The sequence below is a fragment of the Leptodactylus fuscus genome, chromosome 1 (genome assembly GCF_031893055.1).
Source record: "Leptodactylus fuscus isolate aLepFus1 chromosome 1, aLepFus1.hap2, whole genome shotgun sequence".
NCBI lineage: Eukaryota > Metazoa > Chordata > Amphibia > Anura > Leptodactylidae > Leptodactylus > Leptodactylus fuscus.
Window position 1 is genome coordinate 24,331,263 of NC_134265.1, and position 22,113 is coordinate 24,353,375.

General features: G+C 43.1%; 1 protein-coding gene across 4 annotated transcripts in view; it reads right to left on the bottom strand.

Annotated features, from left to right (window-relative positions):
• The window catches only part of WDR7 (WD repeat domain 7), a 237,946-nt gene that overhangs the window by 65,061 nt on the left and 150,772 nt on the right, over positions 1-22,113 (bottom strand). For all 4 annotated transcript variants that reach the window (XM_075268327.1, XM_075268317.1, XM_075268308.1 and 1 more), the window contains one exon: positions 15,580-15,766. In XM_075268327.1, coding sequence (XP_075124428.1) covers positions 15,580-15,766 — 187 coding nt within the window. The remainder of the gene's footprint in view (positions 1-15,579; positions 15,767-22,113) is intronic.

The following is a 22,113-nucleotide window of genomic DNA, read 5'->3' on the forward strand; positions in this document are numbered from 1 at the left end:
ACCCCAGCCCTGCAGATAGATAGGTTAGTGTCACCAGTACCAGCATATCACCCCAGCCCTGCAGATAGATAGGTTAGTGTCACCAGTACCAGCATATCACCCCGGCCCTGCAGATAGATAGGTTAGTGTCACCAGATCCAGCATATCACCCCAGCCCTGCAGATAGATAGGTTAGTATCACCAGAACCAGAATATCATCCCATCCCTGCAGATAGATAGGTTAGTGTCACCAGACCCAGCATATCACCCCAGCCCTGCAGATAGATAGGTTAGTGTCACCAGATCCAGCATATCCCCCCAGCCCTGCAGATAGATAGGTTAGTGTCACCAGACCCAGCATATCACCCCATCCCTGCAGATAGATAGGTTAGTGTCACCAGTACCAGCATATCACCCCAGCCCTGCAGATAGATAGGTTAGCGTCACCAGACCCAGCATATCACCCCAGCCCTGCAGATAGATAGGTTAGTGTCACCAGAACCAGCATATCACCCCAGCCCTGCAGATAGATAGGTTAGTGTCACCAGAACATCACCCCAGCCCTGCAGATAGATACGTTAGTGTCACCAGACCCCAGCATATCACCCCAGTCCTGCAGATAGATAGGTTAGTATCACCAGAACCAGCATATCACCCCAGCCCTGAAGATAGATAGGTTACAGTCACCAGACCCAGCATATCACCCCAGCCCTGCAGATAAATAGGTTAGTGTCACCAGACCCAGCATATCACCCCAGTCCTACAGATAGATAGGTTAGTGTCACCAGAACCAGCATATAACCCCAGTCCTACAGATAGATAGGTTAGTGTCACCAGAACCAGTATATCACCCCAGCCCTGCAGATAGATAGGTTAGTATCACCAGACCCAGCATATCACCCCAGCCCTGCAGATAGATAGGTTATTGTCACCAGAACCCCTTATATATAGCTGCCACCATTGCAAAGATATTGCTGTTGCTATCAATATGCAAATGAGCTATTTGGAGCAACTAGTACACTGGCATTGCTCCAAATAGGTAAGAAGCAACATCCTTATTGCTACAAAGAGCTCATATCTTGGCAATGAAGACAGTGATCCACAAGGGAAAAACACTGTATGATTCAGGTAACCTATCTACCTGCAGGACTCTGGTCATATGCTGGGATTTGGTGAGAGACTTCATTTAAACTAAAGAAAATTTATTTCAAAAATTTATTACAAGAGCCCAGTAATCAGAACAAAAAAAAAATCTAAAAAAAATGTCAAAACAAAGATAATTTTTTTGGTGAGTCTCCTGCTTTATCTCAAACTTTTTTTTTAAAGAACTTTTACTTAGTGATTTTTTTTTATTCTTTTTGCATTTTTTTTTTAAAGGAAATCCTCAAGAAAATTGATATACAGGAAATGTCCTAAAAATTTCCCTCCCGCCCTACCGTAGGTGAATACAATCCCTTCCCCATAAATCTTTCTTCCTCGGCTTAACCTAAAAATACCACCTCTGCTTCCATTAGTCACACATCCGCACCCCCACGGTCTGCAACTCTCCGTGCCCGGAATCAAAACTCAATTAATGGCCGAAAATACAGTTTTTAAAGGAGTGAAGCGAAATTCTGCAGCAAAACCCGCATTTATTTTATTCACTGCCTCTGCTTTCTCTCCATCAATATATGTGAGCTGAAATTAAAGATGGGGGGGAGGGAGGGGAAGGGGGGGTGTGGAGAAGAAAAGGCTGCAGAGAGCTCCGACATAAAGCACGCTTAACACCAGAGCAGAAGCCGGGCAGCTGTGCACTGTTATTGTGTACATGCACAAAAGGGGGCAGCGCAGCGGGAGGGTGCCGGGGAGGGGACAATGCACGCTTCACCCCTCTGCACACATTGTCACTCCGCTTCTCCTGCCTGGCCTAGCGCTGTCACTACTGTACCTGTCAGGGATGTAAGAGACCATTTTCAATCTAAATCTTGTTATGGATTAATAAGCAAACACTTTCTCGCTTATTATGCAATTTATCATGATGAAAATTGCCTGGGGCTTCTCCGGGCTACATGCTGATACATTCATTTATTCACCAATTGAGAGGCATACTAATCTTTCTGACAGGTGAGGATGTAACAGAAAGATTAAAATTACTTATGGAAAAAGATACGATGCCCTAACACGGTGGCGGCGGGGGAAAAAAACAAAATAAAACGGAACGCCGCTTCTAAATTTATCTCCTGTTTATGCATATTGGAAATCATAGCAAGAAGGAAAAGGGAAAGTATAGTATACAGAAGTCTAAAGCGTCAGTGTATAGAGTATATACAGTATCACTACTAATAATAAATCAGTATCCGGAAATAAAATCTAATAATATTCATTAGAAATGGAGAGGTGGGAAAATCATCAAAAACGGAATAAATTTTTTTTTTTTTTAATAAAATTCACATTACAAAAATTGGGATGGACTGGTTAAAGGATTTGATAATCCAATTATGTTCACTATTGTAAATTTTAGAAAATTACTGGCCAATGAGAAAAAATAAAAAAAAATTATATATATATATATATATATATATATATATATATATATATATATATATATACACACATACTCGAGTATAAGCCGACCCGAATATAAGCCAAGGCCCCTAATTTTACCACAAAAAACTGGGAAAAACTTATTGACTCGAGTATAAGCCGAGGGGAGCACAAAAAAATGTGCTGAAAAATCCGGCTTATACTCGAGTATATATACGGTGTGTGTGTGTGTATATATATATAATATTTTTTATTAATTTTATTTTTGTTTTTATTTTTTTTTTGTCTATTTTTATTACTATTTAATATATTAATGTATATTTATATTTTATTTTTTGCTTTTATTAATTTTTGGTGTAATATATATATATATATATATATATATATATATATATATATATATATATATATATATATTCACACACACATATCTATCTATATATATATATATATAATTAATGTTATAAAAAATAGGAAAAATTAAGAACAAAAACACTAATTTAGGATTTACTTGTCCATTATAATTTCCAAAAATGCTCCACAGATTATCATTATTATTATTTTTTTTTAATACAGCCATTCATTTAATACATATCAGATATATCGTTATAAAATCAAAATAAAATAAATTCAAACTTATTCAAATAAAATTCTCCAAAAATTTTGTTATTATTTTATGTCACAAGTATTCAAGTGGAAAAAAATAAAAAATTCCATCTAGTTCGTCCACGTTGGCAATATGTGATCTATATCTGTGTTGGATATTAACCCTGAGACGACATTTTTTTCTTTTTCAGTACTTAGGGTGAACTCAAGCATCCAAATGCTGAATGGAAACGCTTAACAGGCTTTTGTAAGGTCTATGTTATTTCCGTGTGTATCAGCTTATGTAGCACTTGTGTGGATACGAGTCTGTTTGAAGCTCCGGGCCTCTTACAATGATTGCAGAATTACTAGAGTAAATTTCCTTCAAGCGTGTGGGATCTGGGCAGGAAAGATTCCCTCGACCATTGTACCGTCTTCCATTCGAGACAAGATGTGAACTAAAGGTCATCTGTGATACGTTCCTAGGAACCAGGTACACAAAATTAATAGACACGTGGCAAGGTTATACGGTACACTACATTAAAGGGCGGCCTACAAGCATAATATTTTTTTTTAATTTTTTTGCGAATTTTTTGTCATTTTTTATGAATGTTTTATTTCTTTGTGAATTTTTTATTTTTATTTTTTGTGAATTTTTTTATTTTTGTGAATTTTTTATTTTTATTTCTTTGTGAATTTTATTTTTGTGATTTTTTTTGTGATTTTTTTCTCTTATTTTTTGTGATTTTTTTTTTTATTTCTTTCTGAATTTTCTTATGTTATTTTTTTGTGAATTTTATTTAAAAATTTTTGCCGGTTTTAAAACAGGATAAATCAGACTACATTAATGTATTAAATGCTGACATAAGCTCTACAGGATCAATTACTAATTAAAAAAAAAAAAAAAAGGGTCATAAATTCAGATTTTAAAAAATTTCAAAAATATATATATTTTTTTTTAAATTATCTTCGTAGAAAAAAAAATTGGAGAATATTTTTTTTTTTTTTTTTTAAATGTAGATTGTAAGCCCCATATAGGGATCACAATGTTTTTTTTTTTTTTTTTTCCTATCAGTAAGTCTTTGTATTATGGGAGGAAATCCACACAAACACGGGGAGAACATACAAACAGATGTCGTTCCTGGCAGGATTCGAACCCAGGACTCCAGCGCTGCAAGGCTGCAGTGCTAACCACTGAGCCACCGTGTTGCTCCGATAAAAATTCCTATTAAATGACGTATTACATTTATAAATTTATCTGATCTCATCGCTCATAACCAAATATCATGGGAGAAAAAAAAAATTGGAAAATAAAAAAGATGATTTTTTGCAACAGGTAAGACATGTTGGGGATCTAGAAATCCTGAGAATGTCTAGGATCTGGGATTTTTTACGCTGCGTTTGAGTGTGGTTTGCATATAGGGACTAGAAAAAAAGAGAATTTATCAAAGCATATTAAATAATTTATGAACTATAACAAAATTTGTGAAAAAAAAAATCAAAAACGTAAAAAAAATTTGCAAATTACTGCAAATAAAAAACAAGTTAGGCTAACGGGATGTAGTTATTATTGGATACAATCAGTTGTCAAAAATCGTGTTCATAACCTGCTTATGTTGTGATCAAATGTTTCGGTTTTGGTAAGATGGAGGGGAAAAAATACAATGTGAACGTAGTTGTATTTGAGAATGAATTGTCAATGGCCAACAGATTTTCTGTATATGAATTGAAAGGTGTAAGAATCAATTTTTGAAAGGGTTCCCATAAGCAACAACAGCGCCACCACCAGGCGCCTGAAGTAATAAACTGTGTGGAGGAAAAAAAAAACAAACCAAACTATATGTGATCACCTAGAATTCATAGTCATAGTATACTACTGATCCATATAACATATGTTAGGGCCATTACACATATCGGTCACGTGATCAAGGGACATGGTGATGTCCACGAGGCCACATATAACCATAGGAACCAGAGTAAAGGCAGCGTGCAAAAACTGTATACTGGCAATAATAGTAGTATATCTGGTGCACCACATAAACTGCTAACAGTGTTGCAGACAACCCAGTGTGAACAAGAGCTAAAAGGTAAACTATATCGTCTGGTTTGGGTTTGAACCCTTTTTTATGTAGCCCCATATAGGGATCACAATGTACCTTGTTTTTTTCCCCCTATCAGTATGTCTTTGTGGTATGGGATGAGATCCACACAAACACAGGGAGAACATACAAACTCCTTGCAGATGTTGTTCCTGGCGGGATTCAAACCCAGGACTTCAGCGCTGCAAGGCTGCAGTGCTAACCACTGAGCCACCGTGTTGTCCCGGGGTTTGAAACTTTTTGTCTGATCTGGGGTCTGGATAGGTTTAGGGTGTCTAGTACGTCTGTGTATATGTATAGGGGGTATGGTTAGGATATATTTAGGGTGCCTGGTCTGCGATCTGGATATGTTTAGGGGGTCTGTCTGTATATGGGGGGGGGTTCACACCTAAGCCCGGTCTCCGCTTTGGGGTTTCCGTCTTCTGCCTGAGAAACTGGACAGGAGACGGAAACCCGGCGGTCAGTTTTCAAACCCATTCACTTGAATGAGTTTGCAAAGTGACCGCCCGTGAGCGTCTTCTGCCTCTCCGCAGGAAAACCGTATTTTATTTTTTTTAACCGGACATAAAGTCCTGCATATCCGACTTTGTGTATGGTTGGGGTCTGTTTCGCCGTGGAGAGGCAGAAGACGCTCACGGGCGGTCACTTTGCAAACTCATTCAAGTGAATGGGTTTGAAAACTGACCGCCGGGTTTCCGTCTCCTGTCCAGTTTCTCAGGCAGAAGACGGAAACTCGAAAGCGGAAACCGGGTGTGAACCCGCCCTATAAGGAGTCTGGTCAAGTGTGTGTGGGTGGGTCTGATCTAGGATCTGGATGGGGGGTCTAGGGTTTCAATGTAGCAAATATGGTCTGGGTTCTATATATATTTAGGGTGTATTGTTTGGATTTATTTAGTGTGTCCTGATATGGGATTTGGAGATATGTAGGGCATATGGTCTGGGGTCTATTTACGTTTAGAGAGTCTGATGTCTGCACATATTTCGGGGGTCTGATTTATGTTTAGTGCGCCTGGTGTCTGCATTTATTTAGGGGGATCTGATGTGGGGTCTGGATATGTTTTGGGGGTTTAGTCTGGGGTCTTATATTAATATAGGGGTGGTCGTAATATATTAAGCAATGCCTTTATACATAAGCTTCGTCTGTGCAGAGCTCTACCAGGTTGAAATCTCTATCCTGGTCATGTTGAACTTGTCGCACTGAAAACTGGGACAACCCCTGCACATCGGACTACAAGACCGAATCGTTCCCATTCACTACGGCCATGATGTGAAAGTTGCCGTATTGGGTTCCTGTACATAAAACTAGATCTGGACCAGAGGTCCGTTCTGTATATACACTAAGCTCCCACATCTCAATAGCGCCACCCTACTTGATGATCGGCATTGCGCCTTACAGGTTATAGTGCATCCCAGTAACATAAAGGAGATTTAAGCATTTACATGAACTCCTTGTCAGTGACTTGCAAAACCCATAAAGACGAACCTGGAAAGCGCAAAGGTTGCTGCAGATTTCACTGATGGAAATACAAAGGCTGCAGATAAAACCAAAAACTGAAAACTCTCTCGCCTTGACCTCGGCTCCCCGCAGGAATCTTACGGAGAACTTTGACTTCCCTTATCTGCCGGTGATGTGGTATCATCGGCAACACAAGAGGCCGAAGAGACAGAGAGTCTCGCTGTGGCGATATCAAATCAAAGGCAGATCAGGGCCGAAGATGCATGGAAAAGCCAACGGGACGCTGGGATACTATTAACCGTTTGTAGTCGGCACGCCATTCTATGGAACGGTTTCATCACCACATCTTGTATTGAGGCAGAAACAGGGAAGACTATAGGAAAATTATCTTTATTTACACACATGTAATGGCTGAAAAATTGGGCCGAAATGTAAAACATGTAATAGACCCCCCCCCCCCCATCTATCATATACTACTTATAATACTGGTGTCCCCTCATATGGTGGAGAAGCCTTGCAGATCCCTCAGGCAAAAAGAGAAGTCCCTGCCCATAAGAGCTTATACTGTACAGGAGATAGTACCCTGCCCGTAACAGCTTACACTGTACAGGAGAGAGGACCCTGCCCATAAGAGCTTATACTGTACAGGAGAGAGGACCCTGCCCATAAGAGCTTATACTGTACAAGAGAGAGGACCCTGCCCATAAGAGCTTATACTGTACAGGAGAGAGGACCCTGCCCATAAGAGCTTATACTGTACAGGAGAGAGGACCCTGCCCATAAGAGCTTATACTGTACAAGAGAGAGGACCCTGCCCATAAGAACTTATACTGCACAGGAGAGAGGACCCTGCCCATAAGAGCTTATACTGTACAAGAGAGAGGACCCTGCCCATAAGAGCTTATACTGCACAGGAGAGAGGACCCTGCCCATAAGAGCTTATACTGTACAGTAGAGAGGACCCTGCCCATAAGAGCTTATACTGTACAAGAGAGAGGACCCTGCCCATAAGAGCTTATACTGTACAAGAGAGAGGACCCTGCCCATAAGAGCTTATACTGTACAGGAGAGAGGACCCTGCCCATAAGAGCTTATACTGTACAGGAGAGAGGACCCTGCCCATAAGAGCTTATACTGTACAGGAGAGAGGACCCTAATCATAAGAGCTTATACTGTACAGGAGAGAGGACCCTGCCCATAAGAGCTTACACTCTACAGGAGAGAGGACCCTGCCCATAAGAGATTACACTGTACAGGAGAGAGAACCCTGCCCATAAGAGCTTATACTGTACAGGAGAGAGGACCCTGCCCATAAGAGCTTATACTGTACAGGAGAGAGGACCCTGCCCATAAGAGATTACACTGTACAGGAGAGAGAACCCTGCCCATAAGAGCTTATACTGTACAGGAGAGAGGACCCTGCCCATAAGATCTTACACTGTACAGGAGAGAGGAACCTGCCCATAAGAGCTTATACTCTACAGGAGAGAGGACCCTGCCAATAAGAGCTTATACTGTACAGGAGAGAGGACTCTGCCCATAAGAGCTTATACTGTACAGGAGAGAGGACCCTGCCCATAAGAGCTTATACTCTACAGGAGAGAGGACCCTGCCCATAAGAACTTATACTGTACAGGAGAGAGGACCCTGCCCATAAGAGCTTATACTGTACAGGAGAGAGGACCCTGCCCATAAGAGCTTATACTGTACAGGAGAGAGGAACCTGCCCATAAGAGCTTATACTCTACAGGAGAGAGGACCCTCCCCATAAGAGCTTACACTCTACAGGAGAGAGGACCCTCCCCATAAGAGCTTACACTCTACAGGAGAGAGGACCCTGACCATAAGAGCTTACACTGTACAGGAGAGAGAACCCTGCCCATAAGAGCTTATACTGTACAGGAGAGAGGACCCTGCCCATAAGAGCTTATACTCTACAGGAGAGAGGACCCTGCCCATAAGAGCTTATACTGTACAGGAGAGAGGACCCTGCCCATAAGATCTTACACTGTACAGGAGAGAGGAACCTGCCCATAAGAGCTTATACTCTACAGGAGAGAGGACCCTGCCAATAAGAGCTTATACTGTACAGGAGAGAGGACTCTGCCCATAAGAGCTTATACTGTACAGGAGAGAGGACCCTGCCCATAAGAGCTTATACTCTACAGGAGAGAGGACCCTGCCCATAAGAACTTATACTGTACAGGAGAGAGGACCCTGCCCATAAGAGCTTATACTGTACAGGAGAGAGGACCCTGCCCATAAGAGCTTATACTCTACAGGAGAGAGGACCCTGCCAATAAGAGCTTATACTGTACAGGAGAGAGGACCCTGCCCATAAGAGCTTATACTGTACAGGAGAGAGGACCCTGCCCATAAGAGCTTATATTGTACAGGAGAGATGACCCTGCCCATAAGAGCTTATACTGTACAGGAGAGATGACCCTGCCCATAAGAGCTTATACTGTACAGGAGAGAGGACCCTGCCAATAAGAGCTTATACTGTACAGGAGAGAGGACCCTGCCAATAAAAGCTTATACTCTACAGGAGAGAGGACCCTCCCCATAAGAGCTTACACTCTACAGGAGAGAGGACCCTGACCATAAGAGCTTACACTGTACAGGAGAGAGAACCCTGCCCATAAGAGCTTATACTGTACAGGAGAGAGGACCCTGCCCATAAGAGCTTATACTGTACAGGAGAGAGGACCCTGCCCATAAGAGCTTATACTCTACAGGAGAGAGGACCCTGCCCATAAGAGCTTATACTGTACAGGAGAGAGGACCCTGCCCATAAGATCTTACACTGTACAGGAGAGAGGAACCTGCCCATAAGAGCTTATACTCTACAGGAGAGAGGACCCTGCCCATAAGAGCTTATACTGTACAGGAGAGAGGAACCTGCCCATAAGAGCTTATACTCTACAGGAGAGAGGACCCTCCCCATAAGAGCTTACACTCTACAGGAGAGAGGACCCTCCCCATAAGAGCTTACACTCTACAGGAGAGAGGACCCTGACCATAAGAGCTTACACTGTACAGGAGAGAGGACCCTGCCAATAAGAACTTATACTCTACAGGAGAGAGGACCCTGCCAATAAGAGCTTATACTGTACAGGAGAGAGGACCCTGCCCATAAGAGCTTATACTGTACAGGAGAGATGACCCTGCCCATAAGAGCTTATACTGTACAGGAGAGATGACCCTGCCCATAAGAGCTTATACTGTACAGGAGAGAGGACCCTGCCAATAAGAGCTTATACTGTACAGGAGAGAGGACCCTGCCCATAAGAGCTTACACTGTACAGGAGAGAGGACCCTGCCCATAAGAGCTTATACTGTACAGGAGAGAGGACCCTGCCCATAAGAGCTTATACTGTACAGGAGAGAGGACCCTGCCAATAAGAGCTTACACTCTACAGGAGAGAGGACCCTGCCCATAAGAGCTTATACTGTACAGGAGAGAGGACCCTGCCCATAAGAGCTTACACTCTACAGGAGAGAGGACCCTGCCCATAAGAGCTTATACTGTACAGGAGAGAGGACCCTGCCCATAAGAGCTTACACTGTACAGGATTGAACACCTGGCCTATAAATTCTATAATAATGATGCTATGCAAGTAACAAAGTTCCTTAACTGTTCTGGGTCATGCATTCCCAAGACATGACAGTCACTCAGGGGTTAAAACCCAGCCATGTCTTACAAACCCTATAATGGTATAATGTGTTCAAAAATGTGACGCGTGCCTCTAACCGGACAAAATACGATTGTAGAGACAAAGCTGAAATGCTGAGCTATAAATAGTGGAGAGTCGGAGCGCCCTGATGCTATATGTATGAGTATGGGAGCAGCGGCGACTATCCGCTCCACAAAGACAACGTAAATGAATTCCGCGCCTAATTCTATTACGCAGAAGGTCAACTCGAGTTAAGGCATTTTTACTGTGTAAGGAAAGGAAATGGAAAATGCTGGATTTTACGAGCTGGTAATGACATTTACAAAGCTGTAGACTGGCGGGGTTACTACTGGGGTGAAGGCACGGAAATGCCTAAATCGCCTATATGGGAGCCGAATCCCTCAGTATACAGGCAGCCAATCTGAACAAGCAGACCTGCAGTGTAAAGCATAGTGGAGGCACCACGCCTAGTCAGCAACCAAAAGCCGTATCAGGGGTGGAAAATGAGGGAATCCTGGCCGATTCCAAACCGGCCACCAGAACGCACTTGACATAGAAACCATCTTAGTAGAGATTTCTTATATAGTGCTAACAAACATCACTGCAGGATAGACCCCCTGATGTATGACCCAGGGTCAGGGGCCGGGCTACAGATAGTTAACATGCGGAGGCCGCGGCACCTACTGAAGTTCAGCAGTGAAGAGCGAGCTGGATAATTTACCTCTAGAGAAAACCTACAAATATAGCGCTAAATATGGCTGTAGGGCATGGTGCACCTGGCGGAGTGCGGCTCTTCAGGCTATCTCCTGCATCCCATCGATCCGCGCATACATAGAGAGAGATGGAGATTGGGTCATTCCTGGAGTCAAGAGCTTCAGATACACCACAAAGGAGCAAAGCCGGAGAGCGGCAGCATATACTGTGGTGTAGTCATCATAGAGAGATACAGGGACACACAAAGGAGCACTGCTATGTTATACTGCACAAGCTCTTATATAGCACATTACAGTATGTTATGCCATATATTACACTGCACTATATTACGCTGAGGTGTGTATTATGGTGTTCTGCAGCAGCTGAGGTGTGTATTATGGTGTTCTGCAGCAGCTGAGGTGTGTATTATGAGGTTCTGCAGCAGCTGAGGTGTATATTATGATGTTCTGCAGCAGCTGAGGTGTATATTATGATGTTCTGCAGCAGCTGAGGTGTATATTATGATGTTCTGCAGCAGCTGAGGTGTATATTATGATGTTCTGCAGCAGCTGAGGTGTGTATTATGAGGTTCTGCAGCAGCTGAGGTGTATATTATGATGTTTTGCAGCAGCTGAGATGTGTATTATGATGTTCTGCAGCAGCTGAGGTGTATATTATGAGGTTCTGCAGCAGCTGAGGTGTATTATGATGTTCTGCAGCAGCTGAGGTGTGTATTATGATGTTCTGCAGCAGCTGAGGTCTGTATTATGAGGTTCTGCATCAGCTGAGGTCTGTATTATGATGTTCTGCAGCAGCTGAGGTGTATTATGACGTTCTGCAGCAGCTGAGGTGTATTATGATGTTCTGCAGCAGCTGAGGTGTGTATTATGAGGTTCTGCATCAGCTGAGGTGTGTATTATGAGGTTCTGCATCAGCTGAGGTCTGTATTATGATGTTCTGCAGCAGCTGAGGTGTGTATTATGATGTTCTGCAGCAGCTGAGGTGTGTATTATGATGTTCTGTAGCAGCTGGTGTGTGTATTATGATGTTCTGCAGCAGCTGAGGTTTGTATTATGATGTTCTGCAGCAGCTGAGGTGTGTATTATGAGGTTCTGCAGCAGCTGAGGTGTGTATTATGATGTTCTGCAGCAGCTGAGGTGTGTATTATGGTGTTCTGCAGCAGCTGAGGTGTGTATTATGGTGTTCTGCAGCAGCTGAGGTGTGTATTATGAGGTTCTGCAGCAGCTGAGGTGTGTATTATGAGGTTCTGCAGCAGCTGAGGTGTGTATTATGGTGTTCTGCAGCAGCTGAGGTGTGTATTATGGTGTTCTGCAGCAGCTGAGGTGTGTATTATGATGTTCTGCAGCAGCTGAGGTGTATTATGAGGTTCTGCAGCAGTTGAGGTGTGTATTATGATGTTCTGCAGCAGCTGAGGTGTGTATTATGATGTTCTGCAGCAGCTAAGGTGTGTATTATGATGTTCTGCAGCAGCTGAGGTGTGTATTATGATGTTCTGCAGCAGCTGAGGTGTGTACTGTGATGTTCTGCAGCAGCTGAGGTGTATTATGAGGTTCTGCAGCAGTTGAGGTGTGTATCATGATGTTCTGCAGCAGCTGAGGTCTGTATTATGATGTTCTGAAGCAGCTGAGGTCTGTATTATGAGGTTCTGCAGCAGCTGAGGTGTGTATTATGGTGTTCTGCAGCAGCTGAGGTGTATTATGAGGTTCTGCAGCAGTTGAGGTGTGTATCATGATGTTCTGCAGCAGCTGAGGTCTGTATTATGATGTTCTGAAGCAGCTGAGGTGTGTATTATGAGGTTCTGCAGCAGCTGAGGTGTGTATTATGGTGTTCTGCAGCAGCTGAGGTGTGTATTATGGTGTTCTGCAGCAGCTGAGGTGTGTATTATGATGTTCTGCAGCAGCTGAGGTGTGTATTATGATGTTCTGCAGCAGCTGAGGTGTGTATTATGATGTTCTGCAGCAGCTGAGGTGTGTATTATGATGTTCTGCAGCAGCTGAGGTGTGTATTATGATGTTCTGCAGCAGCTGAGGTGTGTGTTATGAGGAGTAATTCTGAAGAATAGTAGTAGTCACTGAGTTCCATATCATGTACTCAGCCTGTGACTTTCTTACACCTTGAAGAGGGCGGCTTAAGGTCCTTTATTTCCTGGTGATTTAGAGGAATATGTGACTTTCAACCATTTCGATTATCACTATCTCTGGTGCCTTGAAGCCAGAAGAGTAGAAGGGAATCTCTAATCCCCCCTATTAGACGGCGCGGTGCGGCCCGTGTGACATATTCCTCTATAGTCGGCATTATAACGCTGCTGTGAAGAATAAAGTGCAGGCGGCAGATAAAATGACTGCTGAAAACCGCAGATAAGATAAGACGTGGCAGAGTTCATATAACAGCGGCTCCATGCTGGGACTGGCGGCTCTCTCTGTGGTCACCGTGTAGGGGGAACGGGAAGAAAACCGCGTTCCCTCTGGCACAAGATGTGTCGCCTCTCTGTAAACTTTTCTTAGAGGAAGAAAATACAGAAAGCGGCTTTTATTCCCCGTTGTACCGGGTTTGTGCTCGGTACGTGAATCTAATCGGCTGCTGGGGGATCTGCGTAGTGTGTTATTATACTGTATTGGGACTGTATCTGGCGGTATCTCTTTATATTACCTGTAGACACCTATCCCCTATCCACATACGTGTCAGATCGTTGGGGTCCGAACTCCGGGACATGAAGTATGGTGGCCTAGAAGCTCCATTCACATCTATGTGGCTGTCCGTGATTGCAGCTCCTGCAGCCCCAATGAAGTGAATGGAGCAGTGACATATCAAGGGTGACCCCAACTACCTCCACCATTATATGACAAAATAATCAACCCTGCGCATAGTCGTCATTAAAAACGTCCTGTTGTTTTGTATAGTCAGGCCTATGTTTCCATTGTAACAGACTACAAATAACCCCAGTGTAGTCACATCCAAAATCCCTACTCTTTGCTCAGGTTAGGTTCACGTCTGTGTCGGAGTCGACTCCATCTGAAAATTGCGTGGAAGACTTTCTCCTCCGCTGGTTCCAGTTCCCATCCAATGAACCCCATTATAGTCAATGGCGTCTTTTGGACTCTGCGTGTTTAGCGCTCCGTTGTTCTGGACCCAAACGAAGGAGAGGCGATGGTCGTGTGAACCTAGCCTTAATGACATTTGGTAGATTAGTAAGAAGTCACAAAAAACGTGACTGCAGGATCAGGCCTATCGGTAGTCTGTTAACATGGAGACACATAGATTATGTAGGAGATGTCGACACGAAACGATAAGACTCGATCACGACTATTCACAAACTATTTAGATCTGTCGGGGCAATAAAAAATAAAAATCGATTGTTATGGCAGACAGAGTGATAGGACACAAATTTCACAAACAATTTTGAAATTTCAAAAACATAAAAATTTTACATAATTTACTCCTACAAAAGACAAAAATTTTAAAAATCTATTATATATATATATATATATATATATATATATATATATATATATATATATATATATATGAATAACATGTAAATACCATGTTAAAGGGATTCTACCATTAAACTACCTTTTTTTTCTAATTACCACGTCGGAATAGCCTTAAGAAAGGATATTTGTCTCCTACCTTTAGACGTGGTCTGCGCCGTGCCGTTCCGTAGAAATACCGGTTTTAACCGGTATGCAAATGAGCTCTCCGCAGCAATGAGGGCGGGCCCCAGCGCTGAAAGGCCGATGAGCGCGTCCCCATTGCTGCCCAGAGCTCTTTCCTGCGCCGCCTCCTTATACTGCAGCAACTCCGCCTCTTCTGGCTTCTCTTGCTCTTGTAGTTCGATACAGGAGCATAGAGAGGCCACCCCAAAATGGTCGCCGTCCGGCTCCTGTATTGAACTTCAAGAGCGGCTACCCGAAAATAGCCGGCGGCCATTTTGGGGTGGCCTCTCTATGCTCCTGTATAGAACTACAAGAGCAAGAGAAGCAGGAAAGAGCTCTCGGGCAGCAATGGGGACGAGCTCATCGGTGTTTCAGCGCTGGGGCCCGCCCTCATTGCTGTGGAGAGCTCATTTGCATACCGGTTAAAACCGGTATTTCTACGGAACGGCGTGGCGGAGACCAGGTCAAAAGGTAGGAGACGAATAGCCTTTCTTAAGGCTATTCCGACGTGGTAATTAGAAAAAAAGGTAGTTTAATGGTAGAATCCCTTTAAATAGCCTAAATAGAAGCACAAAATTTATTTAAAGGGGCTTTCCATTGGACAGGATGATTGAGGGTCAGCTGTTTAAAGCGATCGTTTCGATTCTGCTTCACAGGCCACGTGATGTCACATTTATTAGTCACATGTCCCGTTTGCATTTCAGTCCCATTCAAGTAAACAGGGCTGAGCTGCAATACCAAACACGGCCTCCGTACAATGTATGGCGCTGTGCTCTTACCACTAAAGAGGACAAATACAGGAACAAAACACGTAAATTGTTAAAGGGTTAAAACAAAGACTCCAATATCGGACGGGATTTTACTGCATTGACCATAAAACGAGAACCTACTTGGCAAGCTGCTTTTCGGCATCCGCGCAGAGCTCCAGAAGGCCCATTAAAACGGCAGATACGTCCATGTACGGTTCCCACACGGTAAAGCCTCGTCCAATCAGATCAATTGCCGTCCTGCGGATGGTGCTGTGAGGGGGGAGCTTGGGGCTGGGGGGCTGCAGCAGCAGGAACGTCAAAGCCTTGCCTGGGATAAAGAGAGAAGATATACGGCCTTTATAGTCGTGGAGGAGAGAAGGGATTTTTACAAGACTTTGCAGCTTAAGGCGGCACAAGTTAAAAAAGAAGGAAAAGAAAAAAAAATCGCCTGTCTCAGCAGAAAACGCACGGGGCCTCCACGCGGCATCAGCTAAAAAGCATAAAACTTAATGGAGAGGAAAATTGTTTGACAGACAAATCATTGCATATGACACTTGATGTGATAGGGATGCTGCGAGTGAGAAAGGATGAGAGGGAAGAAGTCGCGTGCTCCGCGCGTAGCTAGAGACCGCGCCGCTGGTCGATAAGGACAAGGGCTAATCACCAACAGCTATTAAGTCCTGGTAGGAGACGGCGTACACGTCCGGTGTATTAGGCTCACATACCTCCGGGGGGTAACCGTTCTCCTTGTGGAGATTACAGGAAATGCATCCTGGGAACAAAAGCATGCAAATTAGCTCTCCTCCAGGAGGAAGAAATCCGTCTCTATGGCTTTTGCCTGGACAGATTTACTAATCCTGTGATTCAGACAATGTAAACTTAGACTGGACAGATTTAAAGGAGACCTTTCACTACCTCCACCTCTTTATAGGTGGCGCTCCACCGATTCCAGCACAGTTGGAATTTTCTCTCTATTCCCCACCATTCCTGAGCAATTGGTGCTGTTGGACAACAATAGACAAATGATGCCCTACATTGTCAGGTAGGCAGTCCAAGACTATTTGCTCCAGACAGACCCGCCCACCTGACAATTGAGAGCTCAACTACTATCTTGGGTGTCGAAATGAACAGCATTGATGCCTATAAGAGGAAACGAAGAGTTGGAGTAGGTGGAGCTGCATAATATGAGTGATGCATCTATGGCGACTTATATCACACCAGATAGTCGCACGCAGGTCGTGTGACTAACACTAAGTTCACACTAATGGAGGAATAGAACAACGAATTGGCGGAGTCTGTCGTCCGTCAGTCTAACAGAACTTTTCCATTCGTCAATTTTGGCCTCACGCTGCAATAGAGTGAATGTCAAGGGAGTCTAAATATTTTCTGCAACGCATTGTTGAATGATTTTTTTTGGATCTGCAATTGGACTATCATACTAGGGCAACACAGTAATTTGTTTTTTTTGTTGTTGTTTTTTTAAATAGAATTTATTAACCTATCTAACTTTCTTTTTAATAGAAAACAGGCTGTAACATTCCCATTAGCAATCGTATAACTGAACTGATATTAGGGAAAGCCCGTACACATTTGTATTGTGAATACGCAGAGCTAAAGCATTTATCAAAGAGGGGATGGTGACGTCACAGGGCTGTATCTCCGGCTTTATACCACCTAGAAAATTGGTTTTGGTTCATGCTACATATATAAGATCACATTCCTGACTGTGTTTTTAACTAGTAATAGCTCAATTTTTTTTTATAATTAGAATCTCGGTTTTCTTCTGATACCAGAACCATTTTCTAGGTGGTATAAAACCAGAGATACAGCCATGATAAGTGATGCGATATGTAGCCCTAGCCTGTTAGCAGTCCAGTCGTAGACACGTCCCAGGCAATATGCAAATGAGACCCAACAGTGCGGCAGTCGCTGTGTTTCGCAACGTGACACTATAGACATGGCCAAGGCGAAAAAAAAGTGTCTGCAATTTAATAAGTGTGGTGCAAATATAAAGTCATTCTCCCCATTAATTTGCGCTCCCTATAGGAGGCGTGAGAGAGCCATTTATCAGAAAGTAGGCTCACATAAAAACTCAAAGGTTTAAAAACATCAAAGATAACATTTCAATGATAACATGCTGTTTGCCTGCAGCCACCACTAGAGGGAGCTCAGGAGCTCGCTGTCTACAACCCAATCATAACTCAATAGCTCCCTCTAGTGGACTGTAACTACTACTTCTGTGCACCATATAAGGACAAATCTAGTGTCAAGATCAGATCACTTACATAAAGATAGGTGCATACTGTATACAGAAGTGTTTTCTGAACCCCAAAAGCGTGTCACTATACACCAGAGATTCCTCTAACATAACATGAGACCATACAGGGAGCTGTATGGATGAATAAGCTGTGAGGAAATCGTAAAACCTATAGGAACCACGTGTAGGACATTATTTATGGTCAACCTTGCAAAGAAAGAGTTCACGGCTCTATATGACGTCTTTTATGGACCCAATAAATCCAAAATGGATGCACTCACTCCTCATCCGCGAGGTACAGGACGCTGCGGTCATGTCTACTGCCATATACGTGAGCACTGACATGTCCAAGGAGACAATGGAGGAATCCGTGGTTCTGGATATTACATATGTCTTACATGAACACAATTAGAAAAAATTCGGCGAATAAATAAATTGGTGACACATTGCACATCGGTGGTGGTCCAACTGCTGGGAGCCCCACCAATTACGACAATAGGGGGTGCTTCGACCTCCCGCCTGAATGGAGTAGCAGTGGTACCCTATTCATTTCTATGAGCGCAATTTTTTTTGGACATCACCGACTGTCCCATAGAGTGGCAGCATGTGCGCCCAATCCCACTATTCTCATGATTGGTGGGAGACCTTCATCAATCAGCAAGTTATTCCCTATCCAGTGTCCGATTGAGGTTCCTTGGGCCCACCAGGTAAAAAAAGTCTTAGAAACAGACCAAAGAACCCTCGAATTTGGGTCTTCTGCTGCCCCATCACTGTTAGAACCTGGGCCCAATGGAGGATCCTCTGGTGGGCTAGTCCGACCATGTCCTTACCGTGCGGATAGGGGATAGGTTGCCCTTGAGGGCTACCCCCTTTAATATAGGAGAGCGTAAATGAATAAACCATAGAACGGTAAGTAAGACGCGTTGGGAAGACTGCAGCAAGATCGCGGCTATGACAAGACGGAATGGAAGGAGTTACCGGCGCGCAGGTTTCCCGAGGTTAAAAATACATAGGATTTTAGTGAAGAGCAGCTGAGGTTCCCCCATTAGGTTGGCTCCATCTATAATATGCGTCTCTTGTCTTTGTACTCTCTTATTATCTGCTCTGCAGTCGGAGGAGAGGACACTCGGGTCACACGCTGAAGACATTTTATATTCAGGACCTCTGCAGAGGTCAAAGGAGACGCTTAGAGAAATCTCAGGACGGCCTCACTTGGCATTTAAAAGAAGCCTTGAAGGTTATTCCTAGGGAAAGCACAATGCACAAGTTCTGCTTCTCAATCCGTGAGATGGAAATCTGCCGGGATTTTCAGTTCAGGCTCAAATTTTCCTTGATTCTATGCAACCATTCTGGAAAAAACTCCATGGGCTACGTAAATTTCATGCTGAAGGCGGGGATTATCAGCAAGGTCACCGTTGGCCGGCAAGATGAATTAAGACTCCAATGTTATTACCACAAGGGTTGGAGGAATAAGAAGTATCGTGGTCTAATGTCTACATGTGGAAGAACATATAGATGAAAGGATTGCTGGCCAAGATGGGGAGCTTGTTGATGGAGAGTGGGCACTGGCCGCTTGCATCTATTCTGGGTCCTACTGTACATGGTTGCCATTGGCATGAATGTCTAGGACTGGTTAGATACGTCTAGGTTTATTGATGATGCATAAGTCAACTGGAGCATTGGCGAGACTGTATGGTTACCAAAGGTGCCAGGAATCAAATTTAGGCAGTGGCTTCACCTATAGTCAAGTTGAAGGTAAACTCATGGCTCATTTCAGGAAGGTGGTGCTGGGATCTGGTCTACTATGATGGAAGCTCTCTCCTCCCTCTCACAGCAGGAAGTCCAAGAGGTTCATTGAAAGCTGCTAACTGGCCATAGGGGTGTCCTAGGTTGAAAGTCAGTCATCAGCTGACATACAGGATTATGGTAACAGCAGACGGTTATCAGATTTAGAGGGGTCAGTTTGGGCTGACAAGGAGTGGTCACCCCAATACAAGACACTGTTAAAGGGAATGTGTCACCAGATCGCAGCATTTCAAACCAGCCTGGACAACCCCACTCGCCGAACTGATCATACGTATAGGACCGATTCTGGAACTTGTGCTATACACAACACAGCATACGGCTCCATGCCCTGTTTAGTGGCCAGGTGTTAGTACTGCAGCACAATATACAGGGGTCCTTTGCTTTGAGCTCAGTGTTGTGTATAGTACAGGTGCTAAACGCGGTCCCATAAAGCTGATGGGTGCAGGGGTTGCCCTTTAAACCCCCACTGATCATATATTTAGGATCTTTACCCTGGACCACCCCTTTAACCTGCACAAATCCACATGGAAGTTAATGGATGACATATGGCAATGTACGGCGGTACAGCAACATATGTCAGAGCCTTCCATAGTAATTATAGGTTGGGTAACAGACCTGATCTAAACATCTGACGTAGGTCTCATACGTGATGTGAACAGAGCCTAAATAATGCAACTACCTAGAGCTGCACAGTCACATAGAGAGCTCTGCAAAATCAATACTGTCAGGACGAGCCAGAGACAATGACTAGAGCTCCGGATCTCGGCTACATGGTGCACAGAATTTTTCAATTTGGCTTTGTAACGCCGTAGAGTCGCCACAGGCGAGGCGTGTTGTATACGTGTGTATGTGTGTGTGCAGATAACCAATATCCGAGGAGGGCAATGGAAGTGCAGGCAAGAAGGTAACAAGCACAACACAATCTAATGAATTGCTAAATTACTACAGTGTTCATATGGGATTACTTATTACACTGACTTCAATAGTGCCGAGACGCATCATGAATCATAGGACGGCAGCCGGTACAATGAATTAGTAATAAGTGGCCACAAAGCGAAATGTGCCGAGAAATTAAAACCCTTCACCGACTACAGGCGGCAAAACACCGGCGTCAGAACGGAGGAAGGCAAGAAGGAAGATCTATCTATCTATCTATCTATCTATCTATCTATCTATCTATCTATCTATCTAATATCTATCTATCTATCTATCTAATATCTATCTATCTATCTATCTATCTATCTATCTATCTATCTATCCATCCATCTCCTATCTAATTACAATATCTATCTATCTATTTATCTATCTATATCCTATCTATCTATCTATCTATCTATCTATCTATCTATCTATATCCTATCTATCTATCTCCTATCTATCTCCTATCTATCTATCTATCTCCTATCTATCTATCTATCTATCTATCTATCTATATCCTATCTATCTATCTATCTATCTATCTCCTATCTATCTATCTATCTCCTATCTATCTATCTCCTATCTATCTATCTATTTATCTATCTATCTATCTATCTATCTATCTATCTATCTATCTATCTATCTATCTATCTCCTATATCTATCTATCTATCTATCTATCTATCTATCTATCTATCTATCTATCTATCTATCTCCTATCTATCTATCTATCTATCTATCTCCTATCTATCTATCTATCTATTTATCTATCTATCTATCTATCTATCTATCTATCTATCTATCTATCTATCTATCTATCTATCTCCTATATCTATCTATCTATCTATCTATCTATCTATCTATCTATCTCCTATCTATCTATCTATCTATCTATCTATCTATCTATCTATCTCCTATCTATCCATCCATCCATCTATCTCTCCATCTCCTATCTCTCTATCTATCTCTCTCTCTCTCTCTCTATCTATCTCTCTCTTCTATCTATCCATCCATCTCCTATCTATCCATCAATCTATCTATCTATCTTTATCTATCTCCTATCTATCCATCCATCTCCTATCTATCTATCTATCTATCTATCTATCTATCTATCTATCTATCTATCTATCTATCTATCGAAACTTCCATGTCCGGGGGGTGTCAAGCCCTCCTTATCTATGAAACCATGGCACAGACATATCCCTTAGAGGGGCACACACATATGAAAACTGAACAAGATCTAAATCGTGCTACAATGTATCGCTGGGCCAGGATTTGGAGTAAGTGATTGTTCCTTATATAGGGATGCAGATAAGGGATGATGGGGTGAGTGGTGAAATGTCAGGAGTTCTAGTACATCAGATTACCGGCCATCGCCCGCTCTGGTGGGCCCGCGGGGTCAGCGGCTGGAAATGTCTTGGCATTTGCAGAGAGGGTTACCGTCTCGGGATCTACTGCAGATTCTGCCCACTTCTCAAGTCTGGACATCTTTGTTTAAACTTTGACTTGGCTTAAATGAAGGAATTAATATTGACAAAAACATCAAGAGACCTAATGAGTTGTTAGTTAAGGCAATAAACATGTCACATTAGAGTCGCCGCAGTAACGAGGTAATTAGCCCGGCCAAAAACCCTCTGCTGATTGGAGCCGCGCGCTCCCTTGCTTTTAACCTCGCACTCCATTATCTGGTACAGG